General features: G+C 41.2%; 1 protein-coding gene across 1 annotated transcript in view; it reads right to left on the bottom strand.

Annotated features, from left to right (window-relative positions):
* LOC139691553 (O-acyltransferase like protein-like) overlaps positions 1–15143 on the bottom strand; it is a 48277-nt gene extending 33134 nt beyond the window's left edge. The window contains exon 1 of the mRNA XM_071589426.1: positions 14894–15143. Within this exon, the coding sequence (XP_071445527.1) occupies positions 14894–15143 (250 nt within the window). The remainder of the gene's footprint in view (positions 1–14893) is intronic.
* Positions 15144–23386: the final 8243 nt, after the last annotated feature.

Below are 23386 nucleotides of genomic sequence, written 5' to 3'. Positions count from 1 at the left end.
CAAATGATAGAAACCTTAGAAACTTGGTGTTGAAGAGGATAATGCCGAAGATTAGGATAAATGGAAAGACAGAGCGAAGAACGTAGAAGTACATGTATTGAAGCGCAGAAGAATGAATTACAATATGGAGAGAACACTACGGCAAAGAAGAACTTTGAATGGATTGGAAACACACCTTGAGGCAGAATGGATTAGTTGGGAACATTATAGAAGGGAATATTTCACGAGGAAGACTAAGAGACAAGCACGTAAATAGGAAAAACGAAGGACGTAAAACAGATAAGCTATATACAAAGCGAACGGTAACTACGGCCGTATAAATATAATGGGAAGAGTTCACCCCAGCCGTACTCTTATAAATGGGCAAAGGATGGGTGGGGGAAAAACCTCTCGTAAGCCCTGATAGAGTGGGAGTGTATGCGACTAGCAAGGATCAATGCTGCTTAGTACATCCAAGCTAGAGAGTGCGTGATTATTTTGCCTTTATTATTATACGTGTGACTGACGGGCCACTGGCGCAGAGGGAACCTCTCCTAAGCCCTGATTGAAGGTGAGTGCTTGTGACTGGCAAGGATCACTGCTATATAGTAAATCCGAGCTAGAGAGTGCGTGATCATTTTTCGTTTATTATATTTCTTAATTTTATTTCAATACGTGTGATTGGTGGGCCCCTGACGCAGAGGGAAACCTCTCGTAAACCCTGATAGAGTGAGAGTGTATGCGACTAGCAAGGATCACTGCTGCATAGTACATCCAAGCTAGAGAATGCGTGATTAATTTTCACTTTTTTAGTATTCAAAAAAATTTTTGTATTATTCTAAATTTTACTACGTGCGTTTAAGTGCTTGAGACTAGCATAGATCAATGCTGTATAGTATATCCAAGCTAGATAGTACGTGGTTTATTTGCAGTCCTCCATTTCATTGTTCTAACCGTTTGCGGTATTTAAATATTTCAATTATTTTCAGTTTTTTACTGTATTTATTGTTGGTCTTATTTTCAGTTAATTATTTAATTTTATAATTTTTATCGATTTACCGCTTGTATTTTCTCCAATTTCCCCCACCCATCCTTTGCTCATTTATAAGAGTACGGCTGGGGTGAACTCTTCCCATTACAGATAAGCTATTTTGTGGTGTGAGGGAATTAAGAGAGAATAGAAAGAAGAATTGACAGGTGCGGTGAAACAAAAATGAGGCTTGAAATACTGTTGCTGGTGGCGGAATCATCGTATGCGTCATGCATAACCATTGGGAATTTGAAGCGACCGCCGAATTCCTCCCCTCTCCCCACCTTCCTTGGTTAGATGGGCAGCTATATCTTCATCCCCTCTCCCCCCCCCCCGGTCTGCCTTACGAGGAAAACAAGTACGTCACGACCCTCGGTCCATTTAGAAAATCTGCCGCGCTGCCACTTCCATCAATGGAAGTGGCTATTTTTACGCTTATTCAATCCCAATGACCCATTGAAAACAGCTCAGTGTTTACGCACGGCCGTCACATTAGAGGAGCGGTTGTACGAGACAAGTCTTATCTAATCAGTCAGTTTTCGCGCGCTGAGGTCTAATTAATATTCATCCTAATCTTTGGTTCTTAGATGAGAAATAATAAACTGCTCGTGTCCCTTTAGTTATAATCGTCTCAAAAGTAATTCATTTCGGGCGGGTGAATAGAGAAGGCTGAAGTCAAAATTCTACCACTCATGCGAATAGCCACTGTGGTCATATTTATTGTACAACGATTATCTTCATGTAATTGAAATCGACCTTCATTTAAGTACGCATTTGGCTTGTCCCCTCCACTCACGCTGTTTGCATGGTGGTATTAATTTTCCCTGTTCTGTTTTCCACGAGATAATTTGAATTCTTCATCGCCGTATGAATGCACTGGTTTTTTCAGTGCCATAATTGTAAAAAAAATATAATTTAATGAGAGACTATTCAATAATGGCAATGACTCATTTGAGAATGATTGAGGTCATGGTGTTAAGGGTCCTCCACGGGGTTAAGAATTACAAACAAAATTAATCTTCTCAACACGAACATCTAAGCCACGATTTTAAAATAAAAACGTCCTTTGCGAACTTTTATGCGACCGAAATGCCCGTAAATTAGAATATTTACGTTGATCTTTCACGGAATTCTTCAATCTATCAGTCATCATGAAGAATATTAATTGAATTTTAAAAATAACCTCTCTGAAAATACTGGTTCCATAAAATACACTTTATTTTATTTGTAGCTAAAATCGGAGGCCAAGTATCGTTGCATGGGAATTTAAGGGCGCAGAGAAACATTGGCATCTGGCAAGGTCAAATATCCAATATGGTAAAATCCATCACATTTGACATCGGGTTTATTCCGAGATTAAACGCTTTCTTTTCTCACTTTCGATTCCACCCCTGGGCTACTATCCGGAAATGGAAACCGAGGCTTTTTATCTCGTGACTAACTCAAAGTGACGACTTCCATCCGACAATCAACTAACTAACTACTTTAGTGGTCATTATCGATTGATGATGAAACGACATTTATTGCATATGCTTTCTCGCGCTGGGAAAATGTAAACTCGTTACAATTTTGACACCTTCGCTACGTTGTCATCGACATTACCCTCAGTGACAATGAAAAACCCGTCCTTTTCCGTCACCGGCTGTTGACTGTGATATCTATCCCAACGCTTTTAAGAGGTGCCAGTCACCTTGGGAAACCCAAAGAAAAGAGTGATGTTGAAAGTCAATATTATATTGCATGAGTTATCTCACGAATCAAATTAATCCTAAGACTCCAGACGCTATTCGAGTCATTGTTATTACAACAAAGTTTTTATGTTTTCCACATTATGTTAACAAGTTATTCAATTACATAAATTTAAGGAATCATCATTATCGCTCTACTTGGTTCTGCCCAGTGGTAGGTCTCGTCCATCACCCCTATCCACTCTTGTCCCAGGCTTATTTTGTGGTCTACTTGTTCTCCTCTCCCCTTCATATCATCTGCATATAAATTTCTGTCTCCTCCTCCTCCTAATTTTTGTTCCCCCTCAACCATTCCCCAGGTATTGCCGGTATACCCTTCCCTCTTATCACATGTCCAATTCCTTTTCTGAAGAGCGTTCAAAAGTATTTTAGCCTTGCTAAAGTTAAATAAATCCTCTTCATTTCCTATTTTGTCCACTAATCTCTCTCTTTCCAACCTTCTCAACGCCCACATCTCAACAGACTCGATCCTTTCCTTTTCTCACCGTCTTCTCCAACATCCATGCTTCACGCACGAACATCAGAACATCACACACAGAGCATTTGCCTAATTTATTCCTCAGTTCTAGATCCAGATTGTTGCGCAATAAAATTTTCTTACTATTAAAGGATACTTTTCCAAAGCCGATCCTGGTTTTAACCTCAAACTCACTCTTCCAATTCTAAGTCAACACACACACACACACTTGATATCTTTACATTGGGACCTGCACTATTTTTCCTTCATTAGCCATGGCATTCATATCTTCTCTGTCGTTTATTCTCTAAATACAGAGTACGATAATTTACTTGTGTATTATTACTATTCAACTCAAGAATGGCCTCTGTTTGCATTAGGTGACAAAAAATTGATTTAATCAAAGATACTTCTTGTATTTGTATCGGACTTTTGACGAGAGTTATGACGCATTTGAGGAATCGGAGGAAAGCTAGATAATTTTCCACACAAACTTTATTACGGGTAGAACTAGATAATATCATATCATCAATTCCCTCCTTCATGTGACAACTTCTGTGGGTAACGAAATTTTTCATCTGATGCCTGTGCTTCTACCTTCACCCAATTTCTCAAGTACCACCGGATTTACCGACCACCGATTTTAGTTCTATCAAAAATAACTATATTTCCGCAAATTTGTAGTTACCTTGCCTCCATATAGTACTGATTATAACCACAAAATATTGTGAAGGCACCTGAAGATGACACCTAAGCATTCGTTGACACTAGTTTTTCCCTGAAATTAACGTTTTTTTCTGGAAAATTAGCTGGTATTCCTCCGTCTTCAAATTGAATTTCCACGGATTCCAAACTGGCACCACCGTGGTTAAATTTTTAAAATAGTTGTCACGAATCATAGGTTTTTCCCGCATCTTCGACGTTCTGTTCAACTCGTTCATTTAGGAACAGGCGCTGAACCCGGGAGGGCTCACGATTGTGCCCGCGCCAAAACAAAAAAAAACTGCTATTCGCTAAATGGCGCCGCCCATTTTCACGTTCCTTTTTTTCGAGACTGGATAATCGGTGGAAAATTTAACTAATACCCACCCCTTCACACACACACACACACCCTCCCCCTACTCCCTTCTACCCCCACCCTCAGCCCAGCGGTCCAGACGAAATCCGACGACTTCTCCCTCCATTGAGCTATCGTTTCACCCCCTTCCACCTCTCCCTCCCTCTCTCCATGGGCGACGACAGCCCAACCCTCCCCTGCTCATTTCCCCACTCTCCTGCCTTCATCCCCGCCCACGTGTCCGCCCTCCGAAGGCACCAAACGAGTCTTGGAAGGAAAGCCTTAATGACTTATTAATCCAGGTCAGAGCATTCTTTTTTTTCCCCAACACACCCACACTCAAACGCATACTTGTATACTACACACCCTTCCCCACGTCGTCTGTCCCCTCACATCAGCGAAACAGCGCAAACCGGAGAGACAGTCCACGGCCGTGAACGCAGAAATATAGTCCAACACGCTCTCCTATCCAGTGAGGCGTGGGACCCGATGACCTTTGACTTGCTGACGAGTGACATATCCTCGCAGGCCTGTGTCGTGAACAATCTTGGATATTCCCATAACTCGCGCGCCTCAACCTCGTCAATTAGATAAGTCGATTTTTTGTAAAGGTAGTTTTTGGATGTAAACCGCTTAACGATGAGTATAAGACTAACTACAACCACACTTCTAAGTCAAACAAGAAACAGCCGAACACCCCGCACTATACAATAGATCCTCCTCCTATTCCGCATGCTTTGTATTTCCCTTGATTCCGTCCAGCGTGCCTATTCTCTTCTTCCTTCCCCTACCTATCCTACCCTATCTTCACATCCCTATCTACATCATCCATCAACATCAAAAGAAGCTATGCGTCCACTTCTCTTGCCTCCTTTGGATTTCTCCCATCATCCTTTGAGACATTCTCCTTCCTCGCCATACCTACATCTACACAATACCCCGCAAGCCGCCGCAAGGGCGTGTGGCGGGGGGTGTTTGGTCACCATCCGTAACAGGGAACAAAACCACATTAAAAACCAACACATACATGCATACCCATACCCACAGTAGCGCATAAATTCATGCAAAAATCCTTTCATTTTACACGCATGCAAATACATATACTATTATCTAACAAATAATTGCTCATTAGGATGCAGTAAGAAATTTATCCAATAACGTGCAAGCTAAAACTTGAAAAGCAAGAAGTCGAAATTCCACCTAGTAATCCTTCGTTTGTTTTCTTTTGCGTCCATTTCACCTTTTTTCCAATTCTACGGACCCAAATTTCAAAAAACGAACTCCACGCCTGTTATCTTGTCTCTACGAACAAATACCCATACCGTACTTAACTACTCTCCATATTCAAGTGTTGACGAACTTGTTCTTAACATCCTTACTTGAACGGCCCTGCCATTAATTCCCTCCTCCTTGTGAAAGCTTCTTTGTCCAACGCAATTCTTATCCTTTTGTCCCTGCTACTTTTGACCATCTTCGTCCAGAACACTTCCGATACAGTTTAACTGTTCCATCTGCTTTAGTTTACGACCTCCAACTTTAACGTTTATCTTAGCCTTCACGATAAGTCGATGAATAACGAAAAATTATTTAACTATTACCATTGTTTTAATTTTCCGCTGCGGAGACATCCTAATGCGATTCTCAGCATGACCATCAATTGCTGAAGAAGCAGGTAGTCGTGATCGACAATTGTGATGGGGAGAAAAATCGCGTTATGGTTGGCGGAGGCGATAGAAGACCGAAACAAATCCATGACTGCGCTCCTCCCTGTTTCAATCTCAGATAGCGAATTAGGTCTACACTATCATGAAATCACCGAATAACATAAAATTTCCACATACATTTGTTTTTTACGATCAAGGTTTCAATGGTATGAACATTTAACAAGAAGGAAACTAAATCCTTGCGTGTGGAAGAGAGAATCTGAAGGCAGATACATACATTCGAGAAGTGAAACTAGAAAGAGTAGAACCCTTCTTCCTTGATCTATCTGGGCAGTAGTACGTAGAACGTACAAGTTGGGTTGGGAGAAGTTCGACCAAGATCGAGAGACTGATAGCTCAAGCTAAGAAGAGGAGACTTCTATCTTCAACAAACACCTGAGGAGCAATCTAGGAAGCATTTGGTCGAAACGTTCGTATGGAGCAAGGCTCCCTACGGATCAGAAATATGGAGCATGGGAAAAGTGATCCAGGGAAGAATAGAAGCCTTAGAAACATGGCTACAGAGAAGAATGCTGAAGAATAAACGAACAGAAAAAGTAAGGAACGAGAAAGGAATATGGAATAGCAGAAAAGGAAAGAATCAAATGGAGAGAACTTCAGCAGATAAAATCTGGAAGAATCGGATACACCTTGAGGCACAATGTACTGGTTAGAAACATTAAAGGAACATTGAAGGTAAGATCTGGTCAAGGAAGACCAAGAAACAATAAAAGTACGAAGGACAATTTAAGAAGGACGCAGAACATTGAGGATATCAGGTGGTGATGGAATTTAACATGTTTTAGAGAAGAATGTAGAACTGAAGTAAACCAATCATATGACAGAAATATTATTTATATTGTTTCGTCGCATCACACCATCATAAGATAATATTGCGTGTAGATCATCATAGATGTTGTGATGCAAAGAAAACCAGGTCGAAAAAAAATTATTAGATGTGGAAACACTAAGTTACTTGTTATTTCATCATGATCCACGAAGTTACTCCACAAAGTGACGCCAAATACAGTTACGTAATTCGTTAACATCGGAAAAAATCGACGGATTGGCAAGGGTACCTACTCTGAAAAACAAAGATGAGCAAAACGCACCATGGACCACTGGATGAGAGATCTTTCTTTGATTGATTCGAGTAACTCGGAGAGCCAGTGGCGTAAATAGGTCTATCCCAGAGAAAAATAGGTCTCGTATGCTATCAGCCAGAGGCTACTTTCGCTCGTATTGCCCTGTGAATTGTGACAGTTTATTTGATAAATTAACATAAAATACTATTGAGCTGGTTTTTCCTAATTGAGCTGAACCTACTCCAACGTGTCTGAACGGTAAAACGCTATTAAATTATTTGATCCTTATTCTATCCTTCATGAACAAAACGAGACATTTTCATAGATTTAAATATTATTCATTAATGAAATTTTCAGTTGAATTAAAGCGATAGATTTACATTGGAGGCTCTTCATAAGTAGATTTGGAGGATAGAAGAGTTGAAATGGACGAAAAGGAAAACTAATGGAAAAGCACCGGGCATGGTGAAATAGGAGAAGAGAGGGATGTTGGAAATAATCTTAAGGGGTCAGGAAATGTGGATGCCAAGCATTTTGATAGGCGATGGGATGTTGAGGATTGCATTACAGACGAGAGAACGTTAATATACAGGTGGAAGGTGGAAAGAATGGAAAGTAATGTGTGGAAAGAATAAGAGGATGGACATGTAAGTCGGAATTAAGGGAAGCAGAGAGTATGCTGAATTGACGAAGGGTTTATTATATTTTAGGGTGTTAGGTTGTGTCGTGCTGGATGGAACTAAGAAATGTATGGTTTGCATCCATAAAATATCCACCATAAGATGTAGAATAATTACTTTGGATACGCCCGCAAGTACAACCTTCAGTCAAGCATAAACACTATCTCATATCACCCAGAAACCAATTGAGTCTCTACACCCGGAATGCGAGCGGAACATCATCGAACCTGGGCACCGACAACCATTACCTTTTGACCGCCCACGTCCCCGGTTGATTAACAGGGGAATCGTTAATAAACAGTCTGCCATATGCCCTGATTCTCTTATTCTTTTGAAATTGACCGCTGGATGTATGATAATTATCCCGCTTTGTCGCTCGATTGAAATCGAAGGGAAATTCCTGCTTGTGGGTTCTTTTCTCCAGAAGGTTAAATACCATAATAACAAAAAAGTCAAACGGTGAACAATAAACGCGTGGCCTGGGTGAGGCCAATCAGAGCGACGCTAAAGGTGCGATCACTCACTCACTCTATGAGAAGTAAGATAACAGATAGAGATGATAGAAAAGAGAATTATGAACAACATGAAGATAATTTAATCAATTATTATTAACATTAGTAAGTTAACAGTCTCAGGAAGACAAATGTAAAACGACTGAGCAAGCCTGCATTTCTGACAAAATACACCCTGGCAACCGACACCACGATAAATCCTTTAACACCGCATCCTACCTTTCCCCCCCTCATTCCGCCAAACATTCCCATGCTTTTCCTACCCCAACCTCGCGTGCCAGACATTCTCCCCTCTATCACTGTCTTCAGCATCTCATCGCCATTCAGAATCGCCTGAATCCATCTTCCTTGCCTCCTATTGACTTCTCCCAACAATTCAATCTCCCCCCCTTTCACCACGCCTTGCACATCCTCGTTTGTTTTCCGTTCTTTCCACTTCACCTTTTCTATCCTTCTCCACATCCGCATTGCCAAAACCTCCAAATCTATCGACCTATCATCCTGCTCCAACGATCATATTTTGGAGAAAGACCACGCTCCATATTTTGAAGAGCCTTTCCTTAACATCAAGAAATGTTCATTGACCGCCCGAACGGCTAAGTATAAACCGTCCCGGTGAGTGAAGTCTCACCTTTACCGATCATTGTACATCAGAAACGCATGGCGTTGAAGAAAGAAACATGGCTGAAGTGAAAGTGTGGTTTGCGAGAAGAAGAAACTTATAACTAGGAATAATATATGGAATCTCAACCTAACAAGAAAGGAAAGACGATAGGGAGCGGATTTTTACAAACAAGTACAAATATGAACGTCAGTTAACATCCTTACTCAACATCCCTATCATCAATTCCCTCCTCCTTGCGAAAGCTCTTTTGCTTTACGTGATTCTTCTTCTTAAGTCCCAACTTCTTCCACCATAATCCAAAAAATCACCCAAGGAGTTCAACTGTATCACCTGATCTAGTTTTGCCCATCCCATTTAAACGTTTAACACAACCTTCCTATTTCTCAAAAATTACATCAATCATTAAAAATTAATAAATTTCGTTTATTTTTATTTCTTCCCATGTAAGTAGGTTGTAATTAGTCTCGGGAGGCAAGTGCCTGTTGGGGTTCATCTGCGCCACTTGGGATAAGAATGGCACCCGGAGCTGCGTATGAAGGGAGGAGGATGGGGAGTGAGGCTAGGATGCCCGTTGTCGGCACCGAGAAACTATATAGCTGGCGGCGCCAGCGGAATCAACGCAATCAACTCCCGGAAGATGGGCAGGAGAACATGAAGACGGCTGCAGAGATAGTCCATGTCTTTGGGAAATGCTTTGGATGAGAATTTAAAAAGCAGCGACAACACTAGTAAAAAGAGACAGATCCCAAGGGTGGAGGTGATCATGGAACCCATGCCTCCACCCCTTTGAGAGATATATTTTTGGTTTCAATAAATTAAAAATAAATGCTACCCAGGCATCAGAAACTAATTCTGGAATACCTGCTGTTCCCCGGAAATTAAATCATGTACTTAGTATATAGTGCGTTGCGGTATTTAAAAAGTGCATATAAATACAACGAACGGCATATTTATAATGCCGCAGAGGTTGCTTTAACGAAATAATGCACTGAAATTCCGGAAATTCACCCAGTGAAAATAATTTTCCATGGCTGAAATTCGAACTCGTATCCCTTGACGTCCGACAGTCCGACGTTATGACAGTTAAAAAGCACTCGGTCGGTTGCCTGGTAATCTAGACGAAATTATTGGAACCGAAAAAAAAAAATCTATCTTGGCGGGAGCCTCCTAAGGATTATCCCCCTTTAGGACCGCCACTTGCCCAGCATCGATAGATGGGTCAAGGCCTGCACTTTGCAGAGCGACTTATTCTCTACACAAAACTAGGCCTCGAAATAAAAAAAAGAATAATTATAAAAGGGAAGCATGTTTCGAGCTTTTTAAGCTTGGAAAATAACTAATCGAAAATGTAGTGCTAATTATTTGAAGAAAAAAGTTGGTAATTACTCTTAGGATTTGATAAAATTCGTCCAAACCGTTTTCCAAGGATCTTCAACTTTAGAGCGCACGCAAATAAAAAATCAATTAACCACTCCTTTTTTTCAGAATTTACAACAAGGAAAGTGAATGCATAAGTAAACTCCACGATTTCCTCCCTGTTGGATAAATAAAAGCGGAAAACAGAAAAAGGAAATGTATTTTTCCTTACTTTTCATGGTCCAAGAAGTAATTCACTTGGGAACTTGAAAACATTCTGCTCCCGTTTATGCATATCTCATATAAAAAAATCAACCATGTAAATGAACAATCCTTCTTTTATGAAACTCGACAAAAATATTGCCAAGGGCTCTTTCTTCGTCCTGCTTTCTTCCTATGGCGAGCATACTGATAAAAAAATTAATATATCAGTCTCAAAGTTATTTAACCCAGTCTCGTGCCACAAAATCAATTCTAGTGCATAAAATAAACTAATATTATTATTATTCCGGGTATTCCACTCGTTAATCTACGTTTTCGATGAATACAGACTATACGGTAAAACGCGAACAGTAAACTTGTCTCTTCTAACAAAACAGAATCTGACATCCGAAATTACAGCAAGAGTCTCTTGAATTCCGTATACTTCACTCCTCCCTTCATTACCTTCTATGTATATGCCTGTCCTTTTATCCTCCCTTTCCTCGCTTACCTAACGTTCTCCTCTCTATGTATAACAGTCTTTAATACTCCATCACCTATCAAAACACACCGAATACATCTTTCCTGCCTCCTTTGTATTTCTCCAAACATTCCCCTCTCTTTCCCCACCATGCCTAAGCCACTTCTTTGCTTGTTTTCCTTTCTGTCCATTTAATTTTTTCCATCCTTCTCCACGCCTATTTTATGCAATGTATATGAACATTAATCAAATATGAAAAAAAGGATTCGAATGATATTACAAAATATTTGCAGTAGTGCTGCCGTGGACCTGGAAAAGTTGTTGGTCTATTTAAATAAATGTTTTTTGATGAATCAGTTTACTTAGGCAATATGGAAAATAACTCCAGACACTGAACTCTAAAAATTAAGTGAAAATATACGAAGAAGGGATAGTGAACCCAAAATGAAAAGCATGGTGGGATTATTAGTAGTAGTTAGGGTAGATTTCTTTGACTCCGCAGACTGCTACGGTCATTTGGCACTTCCCACTATCCAAAAAGATATGGAAAAAAGGAAAATCAAATTTTTGGGACATGTTCTAAGACATAAAAACTTCCTGGGAAATATAATGGATGGGAAAATAATAGGAAAAAGAGGGAAGAGGAAGGTCAAGAAAGAAATTTATAGATGATATCATAAAAATTACTATGAGAGTAACAACCTGAAATGAACTGAAAAGAATGGCAAAGGAAAGAAACCAATTGCTGCAAACGATAAGGCTCCGCCTTTAGAAGATGATGACTATCCAAAAGTGAAAGCATACTATATGTCACAAATTTATCGTATTACATCACCATTTGACATTTTAAGCATGGTATTAGATTTTCTAACATCGAAAATTCAATAAAAATATATTATACCAATGAATTTTGAGCTTCCCACCGAGAGGGCCCGGGTTCGAATCCTGGAGACAACAAATATTTTTCAGTGCTATCCCGATCCCTTCTTGTGGTGCTTCGCGGAGAGCACTTTGAGCGAGTACGACTTCCGTCGGGTGGGATGTTAAACTGCGGACACCTTGGCGCCGGCCGACAAGAGTAGGCTAATGCCGACGCCGGGTTTCTCTCCACCCTTCCTTTCCCATCCATCCATAATGACGCAAATGGCCTTAGCTGTCGGTCGCCTCCCATAAAAACCACTATTAACTATGTATTTTGTTCTACAAACCAAGTATCTTGTTACAAGCATTTGACGTAAAGATATAAATCTGGTAAAGGCACAGAAAAGTATCATACAGGTTCTAGCCTTTAATTGGTAATACCCGAATCGAAGTTCGGAAAAATAAAAGCATTATACGATAATTATATTCCAAATGGGGGGGACTGGGGGATCTCAGTACTAGTTAAACCAATAAGCGCCTTTTGCGTCCCCGATATGTCTCATTCCTCTTTGTTTTCCTCTCGAGAGGCCCTTGTAAGTAAGCCTCAACAACAAACATCCACCTGGGCACACCTTTGCTGCCATCACGCGAAACACCACGAGTTTTTTTCGACCGTGGACTTATTTATTCATTTAAACGCCGACCTTGTCTCCGTGCAAGTGCACCACCTCTTTTTGACTCTAGTCCTTTCAAATAAAAGAGAAAAACTCGTTCCGGCGAGAAGTCAACAGCTATTGCCAAAGCACGTGTCGAATGCAACCAACGCTTCCACCAGTCACGCCAGACAAAGAAAACCTTGGCACAATTTTACTCCAGCGCATTTAGACGAGCAGATAAGTTGAACCTCTGAATTCCTTCTTTCACGTATGCTCCCACACCCTCCTCCTCAAAAACAGCGTTGACATACAGCAGAACATGTACCCTTTCGGAATAGGCCGACCGGTATGTACCTATAGTGAACGCTATGAGAGACACTCGGGTATGGCCTTATTTTACGGGGCAGATGGCGCATATCTCACGCTTAAACTGAGAAGCAAAAGCTAAATCACCCACTACACTACCATATTTTTTCAAGCGGTCAAATATCATTTAAATCTGAGCACGAATCTCGGAAAAGTTTTGAGATCAGAGAATATTTTCAGCGAACATGAAAACAAAATTTTATAATCACTCGGGTTAAAGGAATCGAATATTTAAGATTCAATATAAAAACATAAATTCGCATATTTAATTGAAATAGTTCCCTATTTGTCTCTCTCGGTACCCCTGATTATTCTTACGCATTTGCTAAATGGAGAGGAGCAGATTGAAAATCTGATAATGGACTCCTACAATTTAAGCTGTGAAATATTCAGAAGAAATATACATAACCTGGAATTACTGCGATGGCCCATGGATAGGAAATACGTTTAGGAATTCCACCCACTGTAGAATTTAATGTTATGTACTCACTTGAACTAAATTATACTCGAGAAAGTATAAATTACATTGTTAAAGTGCAAAATTAGCAAAAAATCTCAATTAAACCGCACATCACAAGCTTATCTTTACCGTTAATCGCAAACTGGTTAGTTTTATAAAAGAATAACTTCAATTATGATCATTTTCCCCAGGTCATGTTCATTTATAAAGAATTATTGAATAAGTGTAAAATGAAATAAAGTTTTTTTTTATATTTCAGGCCAACGTATTTTCACATTCATGTAAATGTTTCATTAATAATTTTGAGTTCTTAAAAACCTGTGGGTATATTCTGAAAATATTTACGCTAAAATATATTACCACGCGTCATCGTTCACGGAGGAATTTAAATATATCCCGAGTATGACTTCGAAAGAGATAAAGCTTCAAACTAATCAGGAGGAAAAATATTATGAATTTCAACGCATCACACATCTCCAATCTTCCTAACAATGATTCCAGTTTCAATGGAAAAATTTAAAAAAACTCGTCAATCATCCACTTCCACGTCGGGCTATTCTTTCCTGGTGCAGATACTACGTCGCCGCGGGCAATCCTAAAGCAGTCTTCGGTCCCCGAGCACTCATTACTATGACCTTGACAGCTAAACCTTTGAATTCGATGAGTGCAATTGTATTCCTCCCCTCAAACTTACCCTACATTACCCTTCATCTCCATTCGCACTTTCCGAGAACTCAATTCGATATCCCCCACAGTTTCATAACTAAAAGTTTTCAAATAAATCACTATCGTTTTTTTTGTAAGAGAGCACATTAAGCGTAAAACCAGCCAGAAATTAGGTACATTATACTTGTATACGTCGATGCTAAAAGGACCGATGAAAACTTATGATAAAACAAACGCGTTGGTAAGGATATCTTTCAAAATATACACACGCGATAGCACTGAAAACAATATTAATCGCAGTTGATTTTTTTGAAACGCCAAAACTTCTATATTTTGTTCGTTTTAATTACTTCCCGAATAAATATACCAGGAAACTCTATTATCCTCATCACTAACAGATCGATATCTATTTCGTACAAGTGACCACGAATTTTCGGAAAAAAATTTATCGCGTCAATTTGAATGCAAATATTCTCACGTTATCCTCTAGGTCAATCGGGAACTTCTCTTCGTCTCTTTATCCTAGAGGAAGTCATCTTCTTGGCCTTTCATTTGAATTTCCCCAAAAATATCAATTTCTCTCCCTCTTATACAAGTTCCACTACGGAGGAAGACGTCAAGAAATAGCGATATTTGCTAAGTCTTCAGTTACCTTAACAATTCACCTAAATCATATAGGAGAAGCATTCAATCACTTGCGTCAAATCATGCATGTGCATTAAAAACCATTCAGGATAACAAAAGTTCAACTTTTAAGTCCCATTTCCGCACTTTTCAAAGAAACTTTATCCCATTCTACTGTCGTTCTTAAGGATATTTTTCAGATGGGAATGGAAAAAAATAACTATGTATCTTGTAAGGAAAAATCAAAACCCAATTGATAATCAAAAATTGAGGGTGGGGGGGGAAGAGCGCAAGTTTTTCCGTTCCCCTCAGCGTGGGGAAAGGGGGAGTGTGTCTATTTTCTTACTTTGACGAGCCCAAGTGGGCAGGAGGTCCACGGAGTAAACGTAGGCAACGGAATCCGTCAAGCAGCCGTCGGAGGAGACGTTGCGGGGAATCGGCTGAAACGGCGGGCCGGCTATGCCCCCACCCTCGGGCATCCACGCTGGCTCATCCCAAGGGTCGAAGTCACTGGCGTCGGCGCCGGACGCCAGGGACGCCACGAGGAGGTCCATCAGGACACCCCAAATCGGGAAGGATGTCCGGAGCCCACGCATAGTCTTCCGAAGATGCACAACACGAACCTCGTGGACCGAATCGCCGAGCGTTGTTGGTCGGCATGCCACAGAGCACCACTGACCCAACCGGCGCACCAAGGGGAGAATAAATACTGTCCCCCGCCTCCCTGTCTCATCGTCTTATCGGAAAGGGAGTGAGTGGAATGGGGGGGAGAGCGGGAGGGGGGGAAGGGGAGTTCGTGAGTGAGATTTTACGCGGAGGGGTGAATTGAATGGTGCAAGTGGAGGGGAAGGGAGGTGGGATGAAGAGGGGACCACTGTTGTGAGGAATGGCGGGCAATGTCGTAGCGGAATCCCATCAAGGAAACTCCTCCCCCACCACACTCCCCTTTGGAAAAAAACGCTCTCGAGATAAATATGAGAGGGGGCAGAGGATAAGGAAGGAACGGCCTTGCACTGACTTAAATCTCCTTCACCGGTAAAACTCGGTAAACAATCCGGCCGGCCCATACACGAGTGAGGAAAAAGATCGAGATGACATTTTTTTCGGAAAGAGTGGAAACAAAAGCCCACTCGTCCACCAGAAAGGGTTGAACGTCCTTAACACTCAAGGCGATCGAGTCACACGTTTGAGTGCGTAGCCGGCGTTTTTGACGCGCCAACACGAGCAGGATCAACAGCGGCCAGGGTTTAAGGACACCCCCCATTCGACCGCGGGCAGTGAGGGCACGTGTGCCCAATCCCTTAAGGAATCTTTGACACCCCTCTCCGTCTCTCTTCCCTTCATGATGCTCTCGCGAGAGCGGACCCGTTTCCAGGAGCGCCATTCTCCGAGAGACCGCGCAACAAAACAACCCAGGACCCCCGTCCCCCTCACCCTGTCTCCCCGGCAACATTTCCACCGCCCCATCCCCCCCCCCCCAATCCACACTCCACAGCAGCGGCGGCGAAATGGGTCGCGGTGACGAAACGTCCTCCCCTGAGGCACAGCCGCGGATGAGGGCTTCTGCGCGCGGGGGCCGGAGTGGCTGTCGCAATTCGCCGTCCGAGAGAAGCGGGGTGAGAAGGGGGAGTGGTCTTCACGTGCGAGTCTTCGCCGGAGGAAGAAGTCCCTACCGGCATTGGCAAGCCCACACTGCCCAGGAGAGCCATCGACCCACGGAGGTTGCGGGGAGTTAAGGGAAAGGTTCCGCTCGCTGGTACCATCCCACACACCTTTACAGACAGTAGTATTAAGCCCTGTCTCTGTGGGTTGAGTCTGCAACTGATACGAAACGATTCAAATTAGGCAACTAACATGTCTGCGTGTAACCAATCGAGATTTTGGCATGGGTTGGAGCGCTCGCAAAGTCTTGTCTCGCCGAGTGGAACCCATCGGAAGAAATGGAGAGTGATGTGAGACCCGGCGGTATTTCGTTAATTTTCGATCACAGCCACCTCCCACCTCCCCCGACATAAATCCGACCTATCATATGAGCCAGGGGTGCAGTATCACAAAAGGTACAGCAAATAGATAAGATAATATCACACATACGTTCAAAATTCACTGGATTACTGGCCGCAGGGCCCTCATTCGATTCCTAGGGACGCCTCTCTGGGCACTCTTAGCTCCACCCAAGCTGTGAGATTTTTCGGGTAATAAATCTTCCTGGTAAACCATGGGCGGCACAGGGGAAGGAACTGTCCCCCTACCCTGATGTTTGAATTTCATACGCATATTTAATACTTGGACGAACCCTACCCTTCGCTATCAAGCCCACCTGCGGGTTGATGATTGTGTTTCATTTTCATAGTGAATATCTATATATATAAGGCTGACAAGGACAAGAATTAACTTTTTGAATTAGTTGGATTGAATAGACCTTGAGGAAAAGTGTATTGGTAAGAAATATAATAGTAGGGAAAACTGAAGGGAAAATCTTTGCGAATTAGACTACGAGGCAAGTACAAAGGAGAAATTTAGAAGTTCGTGAAACGGATAAGCTTTCACGGCGAGTGAGGGAATTAACATTTCATTGGGAAGAATGAAGCGCTGAAGTAAACCAGTCTTCCGATTGGAATTCTACATACGAGAGATGATGATGAAAAGTCTGGTGTCCCTACACCCTCCGCCACACGCCTCGATTTTGGCTTGCGGGGTATTAAGTAGGAGTAGAATCAACAATTTGAAAGACAATTTAGGAGGTCAAGACTTAGTGAATTCAAATTTGACAATTGGAAAGTAAGAAAAGCTTTGTGCTCACATTAAATATGTTTATGCAGTGGTAGTTTTAAGGGAGGAGACCGACAGCTGAGGTCATTTGCGCCATTAAGGATGGGCAGGAAAGGATGAAGGGTGGAGAAAAAACCCGGCGTCGGCATTAGCCTACTCTTAACGAGAGGTGCCAAGGGATCCGCAGCTAAAATGCAAAAATAACTTAATAGAAAATGCTACATAATATTCAAATTGCAGACTTATTAAAAGAATACTTTATCAATATTCGCGCTTGAAAAAACGCGCTATATCATCAAGGGAAGAAAATGAGGTAAGAAAGAGGCTCCAGAAACATTCTGTTTTAACGTTGTTTGGCGATGGTAATTTACGGCATTGAGCGAACCAAATTTTTATTTGACTAATTCTGAAATAAGCTGTCTGGTCTTGTTGTAATAAAGCATCCTGCTCGTGTGTATATAACTTCTGCGCCGATAACAGTAGGAGTGGGGTCTTCCAGTTAATGACGTGGTTTTCTTATCATCTATATACCCTGATAGTTTTGAGTTACGTTTTCTCATCATTCACGCAGTTAGCAACTTGTTTGTTCGCTCTGACGCATCGTATTGTTCAGATATCGTGGCTATTTTTTTACATCTTGGCGCAGAATGACCAAGTGGCCGCAACGTGAATTTGTTGTGGAGGAAGTATAGTCATTCTGATTTCTCTAAGTTTTTATTATACACGCCAAGGAAGTGTTTTAGTGCGTGACTGTCAAAATGTCGAATGCCTTTTTATTTAATCTCCACTTTTTGCCTCCAAAAACAGTTAAAAGCATTGTTTTAATGAAATGCAACATTCTTAGACAATATTTTTTAAGTATTCTACTTATTATAGAGAACGTGGTATTCCAGTAGGTAGAGTGCCTGGTTACTGACCGGAGGGCTCCTGTTCGATTCTCGGGGACGCCTCTGGGCAACTTCAGCTTCACCCAAGCTGTGAGTGATATTTCGGGGGTAACATCTTTCAGGGAAACCCTAGACGACCCAGGGATAACCTTCAGTCCTGTCCTTTAATATATATATTATTACTATTAGGTAATCTACCGGTTAAGGTAGGCTTTTGGATGGACTACGGGATAAATATTCTGTGATTCCTAATAAAACACAAAATCCAGTATCCTACTCTATATCAGGTCCCTTTTCATCTCTGAGTACTTTCTTCCTCCCTTCATCCCGTCCAACATCCCTATCCTGTTCCTTCCCTTTCCTCGTTTGCCTAACATTCTCCCCTCAATTACAGTCTTCAACATCCCGCTGCCGGACAATACCCCCTTCAGCCACTTTTCCTGCCTCCATAGGATTGCTCCCAGCAAACCCCTCTCTTCGCCCACCATACCAAGTACTTCCTCGTTTGTTTTCTTCTCTGTCCATTTTACCTTCTCCATTCTTCTCCACACCCACATTTCAAAAGCCTCCAGTCTACGTCCATCCTCCTGCTTCAATCACCACGTTTCCTCGCCGTACATAGCTACGCTCCATATCAAAGTTTTTACGAGTCTTTTCTTAACATCCTTACTTGAACGGCCCTACCATCAATTCCCTCATCCTTGTGAAAGCCTCTTTGTCTGGCGTAATTCTTCTCCTTAGGTCCCTACTACTTTGACCCCGTTGGTCCAAAACACTACCGAGATACGTAATCTGTTCTACCTGCTCTAGTTTTTGCCCTCCTATTTTAATGTTTAGCTTAGCCAAATTCCAAAGAACTCCACCAGAATTCCAAAGCACTCGACCGGATATTGAAGGATCTGGGTTCGTATCCCAGTTAAGGCGAATGATTTTTTTACCCTGAAATTGTTGCATTGTTTAGCTTAGCCTTTTTCTTTCTAGAAAATCGCATAACCTTTGTTTTATTAATATTGATTCTCATCCCATACCTGTCGCACTGAATTTCCAATTCACTCAGCAATGCTTGCATATATATATATATATATATATATATATATATATATATATATATATATATATATATATATATATATATATATAAACACATATACATGCAACCGGCATAAGGAAAGGTACTGGCCCCCTGATGTGTGAATTTCACACGCTGTATAGGGCTTAGTACTGAGAGAACTCCACCATCACCTACCAAACCGACCTTCGGGTTGATCACTGTTTATGGTTTTTTATACGAAAACTAAGAATCAATCTGCCCATAATATAACTCGCAACGAATACCATCGTCTCCCTAATTATGAAGGCGGTGCAACAGTTATCCTCCAAACCAAATTCCGTCCCGCTCACTGAAAACCTTTCTATCTCTCGAGGCTTTGAATTAATGAGAAACCACGGAACACCACACCTAGCTAACTTTTTTGTTACGAAATGTAAGTACACATATTAGAGAACAAAATACATCCCACTCTTCTGAGGTCGATTCGGAAGGGTTCAGGTTAAAAATTTCAAATCATCGACTGATTTAACGATCGGAAAATTTATTTTTAGTTTATAATACTGAATTTGACTGTTTTAACGAGTAACTGAAATGTTTGCAGAAAAAAATACCTTTCAAGTTTTTAGCCGAAAGTAATTGCTGTGATATTTGTATTGTATTGCCTTCATATTTTATTTCTTATAATGAAGTAGTTACAACACATGCATTGGGGGTTATGTTTCCGTATTAAAAAGTTATAATTATCATTCGCCTCGTTGGTTTTCCTTCAAATTTGCATGCATGACGTGAGAATTTCACCAATATAGATTTTCTCTTAACCGATGTACATTTTTATCATAATATTTCAATTTACCTCAGGCATATATCCACATCTAAAACCCATCAAATTCTCTATGCTTAGCCCACGTCGCATTAAGGGAAGCAGGCGACGGAAGGAATAAAGAAAGAAGGAATGGTGGAATGGAAAGACTGACAGTGAACAGGATTGATTGGAGGGTTCCCGCAAGCTAATCCTAGAGCTATTATCTATGACGGTGCCGGACAGTCGCTCCGTTGACCATTAATGGGCCTATCCATATGGTGGTGAAACGCATTCCAATGGTACGCGTCGTTTATCGAGTGGTGTACGATGTCTTCGGACTTTCTCCAGCCCTTTACTCCCTTATAGCATACTTTACCTCCATCCCTCCCCTTTCTTTGGGCATGAGAGGCATTAGGAATAATTATTGTCTCTGGTGCAACTAGTAATCAATCATTTTAAAAATTAAATCTATCATTTAAAATTAGAGGTAGATTAACCACCGTTAGATTTCTAAGCATTGCCTAACAAGATACAATATGATAACCTACCGCACAAAAAATACTCTTCCATTTTTCATGCTTTTTGCATCCCTTCATTCCGTTCAACAGGCCTATCCTTTCCTTCCATTTACCTCGTTTGCCTTACGCTCTCCCTTCTATCGATGTCTACAAAATCTAACCGCCAATCAAAATGCTCTGAATACGTCTTCCTTGCCTCCATTTGATTTCTATCAACAATCCCCTCTCCTCCCCCACAATATCTCGCACTTCCTCATTTGTTTTCCTTTCAGTCCCCTTAATCGTCTTCATCCTTCTCCACACCGAAATTTCAAAAGCCTCTATGCTACACCTAACATTTTGCTTCATTGACTAAGTTTCCAAGCCGCACAAAACCAAGCCACAAATCAATTTTTTTGTTAATCTTTTCCTTACACCCTTCCTCAACGTCCCTGTCAGCAACTTACTCCGCCTTGTAAAAGCTTGTTTGCCCTACGCTATTTCTTCTTCTAACTTAAGTAATAATTTGATCATCTAGGTTCAAAACACTTCAATTATGATGGGTGAACAGTTCAATCTTCTCTTGTTAGCGTCCTCTAATTTGAACGTTTAACTCAGCCTTCTTTCTCAAAAAACTTTTTTTTAGCTTGATTCTCATCTCATGCCTATCACACAGATTTTCTGATTCACTCGGCAATGATTGTAGTACATGTGTACGTTTATATGTACGAGGTCTGTTCAAACATTATCACGACTTTTGCATTTTTTCAAACATTATTTATTTATTCATGAATATCCAATTTTTTCCCCTTCAAAGTAATCCCCATTAGATATTACATATTTGTGCCAACGTTTTTCCAATCCTCGAAACACTTCAAATAATCATTTTTTGTGATCTTGTTCAGCTCCTCCTTCGATGCAGTCTTTATCTCTTCAATCGCAGGGTATCGTCGTCCTTTCATGGGCCTCTTCAGTTTCGGGAACAAGAAAAAATCACTGGGGGCCAGATCTGGGGAATACGGTGGCTGCGACATCATTAGTGTGTTGTTTTTGGCAAAAAATTCGCGCACAAGCACCTATGTGTGAGCAGGAGCGTTGTCATGGTGTAAAAGCCAATTTTTGCTCTTCCACGAACTGAACGGGCGTTTGTGGCGGATTGCTTCGCGAAAATTGCTCATAACTTGCAGGTAACATTCCTTATTTACCAACGTTCTACCCTGTGGCAAGAACGCATGATGCACCTCATCCCTGCAATCAAAGAAATATGTAAGCAAAACTTTCACATTCGACCGAACTTGGCGCGCTTTTCTCGGTCTTGGCTCGTGCTGCAGCTTCCATTGGGATTATTGAGCTTTAGTTTCCTCGTCATAACCATAAACCCATGATTCGTGACCAGGTATGACCCTCTGGAGCAAATTTGGATCGTCACGGACAGAGTCCAATAACTCATTAGGAATGTTAATGCGTTGCTGTTTTTGGTCGAAATTGAACAATTTTGGTACGAATTTTGCGGTGACCCGTATCATGCCCAAATCATTGGTAAAAATCGAATGGTACGAGCCAATCGATATGTTTAGGTCCTCAGCCACTTTTCTAACGGTGCATCGACGATTGGCCGATACTATTTTCTTCACTTCATCAATGTTTTCGTCTGTTTTTGACGTGCTCGGGCGTCCGGCACGCTCTTCCTCGTTCTCGGCCCTCTGAGAACATTTTGTTCCACCGATAAACGTTGCTTCGGTCCAAGGTAGCTTCTTTATATGCCACAGTCAACATTAGGAATGCGTCCGCGCACGCAGTTTCGTTTTTCACGCAAAATTTGATAGATTCATTGAACCATTTGTTGGAGCAGGCAAAAATCGAAGACAAGCCAAAATACGTCCCCGCAAAACAGTTGACAAAATAACGGAACATCAAAATGGCCGAAATTTTTGGCTAAAGGGAGAGACATAAGTACCATACATAACGCCGCAAAAAAAATCAAAAATCAAATATTCGTAACCCGCAGAAATTCAAAACTGGCGATACTTTTAGGACTGACCTCGTATATATATATATATATATATATATATATATATATATATATATATATATATATATATATATACATATATACTACCTTGATCAAAAAGTTCCCGGAATAACCACCGTGTGGCGCTCCCATCGTTCCGATTTGAGTTCTGTTTTTTTTGTTAAATTGGTACATCTGTTGCTGATATTCCCTTTAAATCTTAGTGTCATAACTTGACATTTGCAAAAGTTACGTAGCCAAGAGTACATCTATCTCTGTGTGTGTTGGCGATTTTTTACAATTTCAGAAATGGATTTAAATTTGCAACAACGAACTTGTATTAAATTTTGCGTAAAAAACGGATTTAGTGGCGCACGGACGTTGGAAATGTTGGAAAAGTGTTTCGGCAACGATTCTCTAAAAGAAACGGTCGTTTACCAGTGGCACGAGCGGTTCAGAAGTGGTCGTGAGTCAATCGAAGATGATGAACGCAGTGGCAGACCATCGACATCGAAAGTCGGTGAAAACATTGATAAAGTAAAAGAAATGTTGGTCAATAACCGCAAATTAACCATCAGAGAAATAGCGGAGGACTTGAACATTGCCTATGGATCCGCCCAAGACATTGTGGTTAATGATTTGGGTTTCCGTCGTGTAGCAGCAAAGTTGGTGCCAAAAGACCTCAATTTCATGCAAAAAAGAGACCGTGTTGACGTCGCAAAAGACATGATTTGCGAGGCTGAATCCGATCCCACATTCATCAAAAGGATCATTACTGGAGACGAGACGTGGGTTTATGAGTGCGACACGCAATCCAGACAT

The sequence above is a fragment of the Hetaerina americana genome, unplaced genomic scaffold (assembly GCF_022747635.1).
Source record: "Hetaerina americana unplaced genomic scaffold, ioHetAmer1.1.p SCAF_38, whole genome shotgun sequence".
NCBI classification, from domain to species: domain Eukaryota; kingdom Metazoa; phylum Arthropoda; class Insecta; order Odonata; family Calopterygidae; genus Hetaerina; species Hetaerina americana.
The sequence above is the reverse complement of the archived record's forward strand: the minus strand, read 5'-3'. Positions and strand labels throughout refer to the sequence as shown.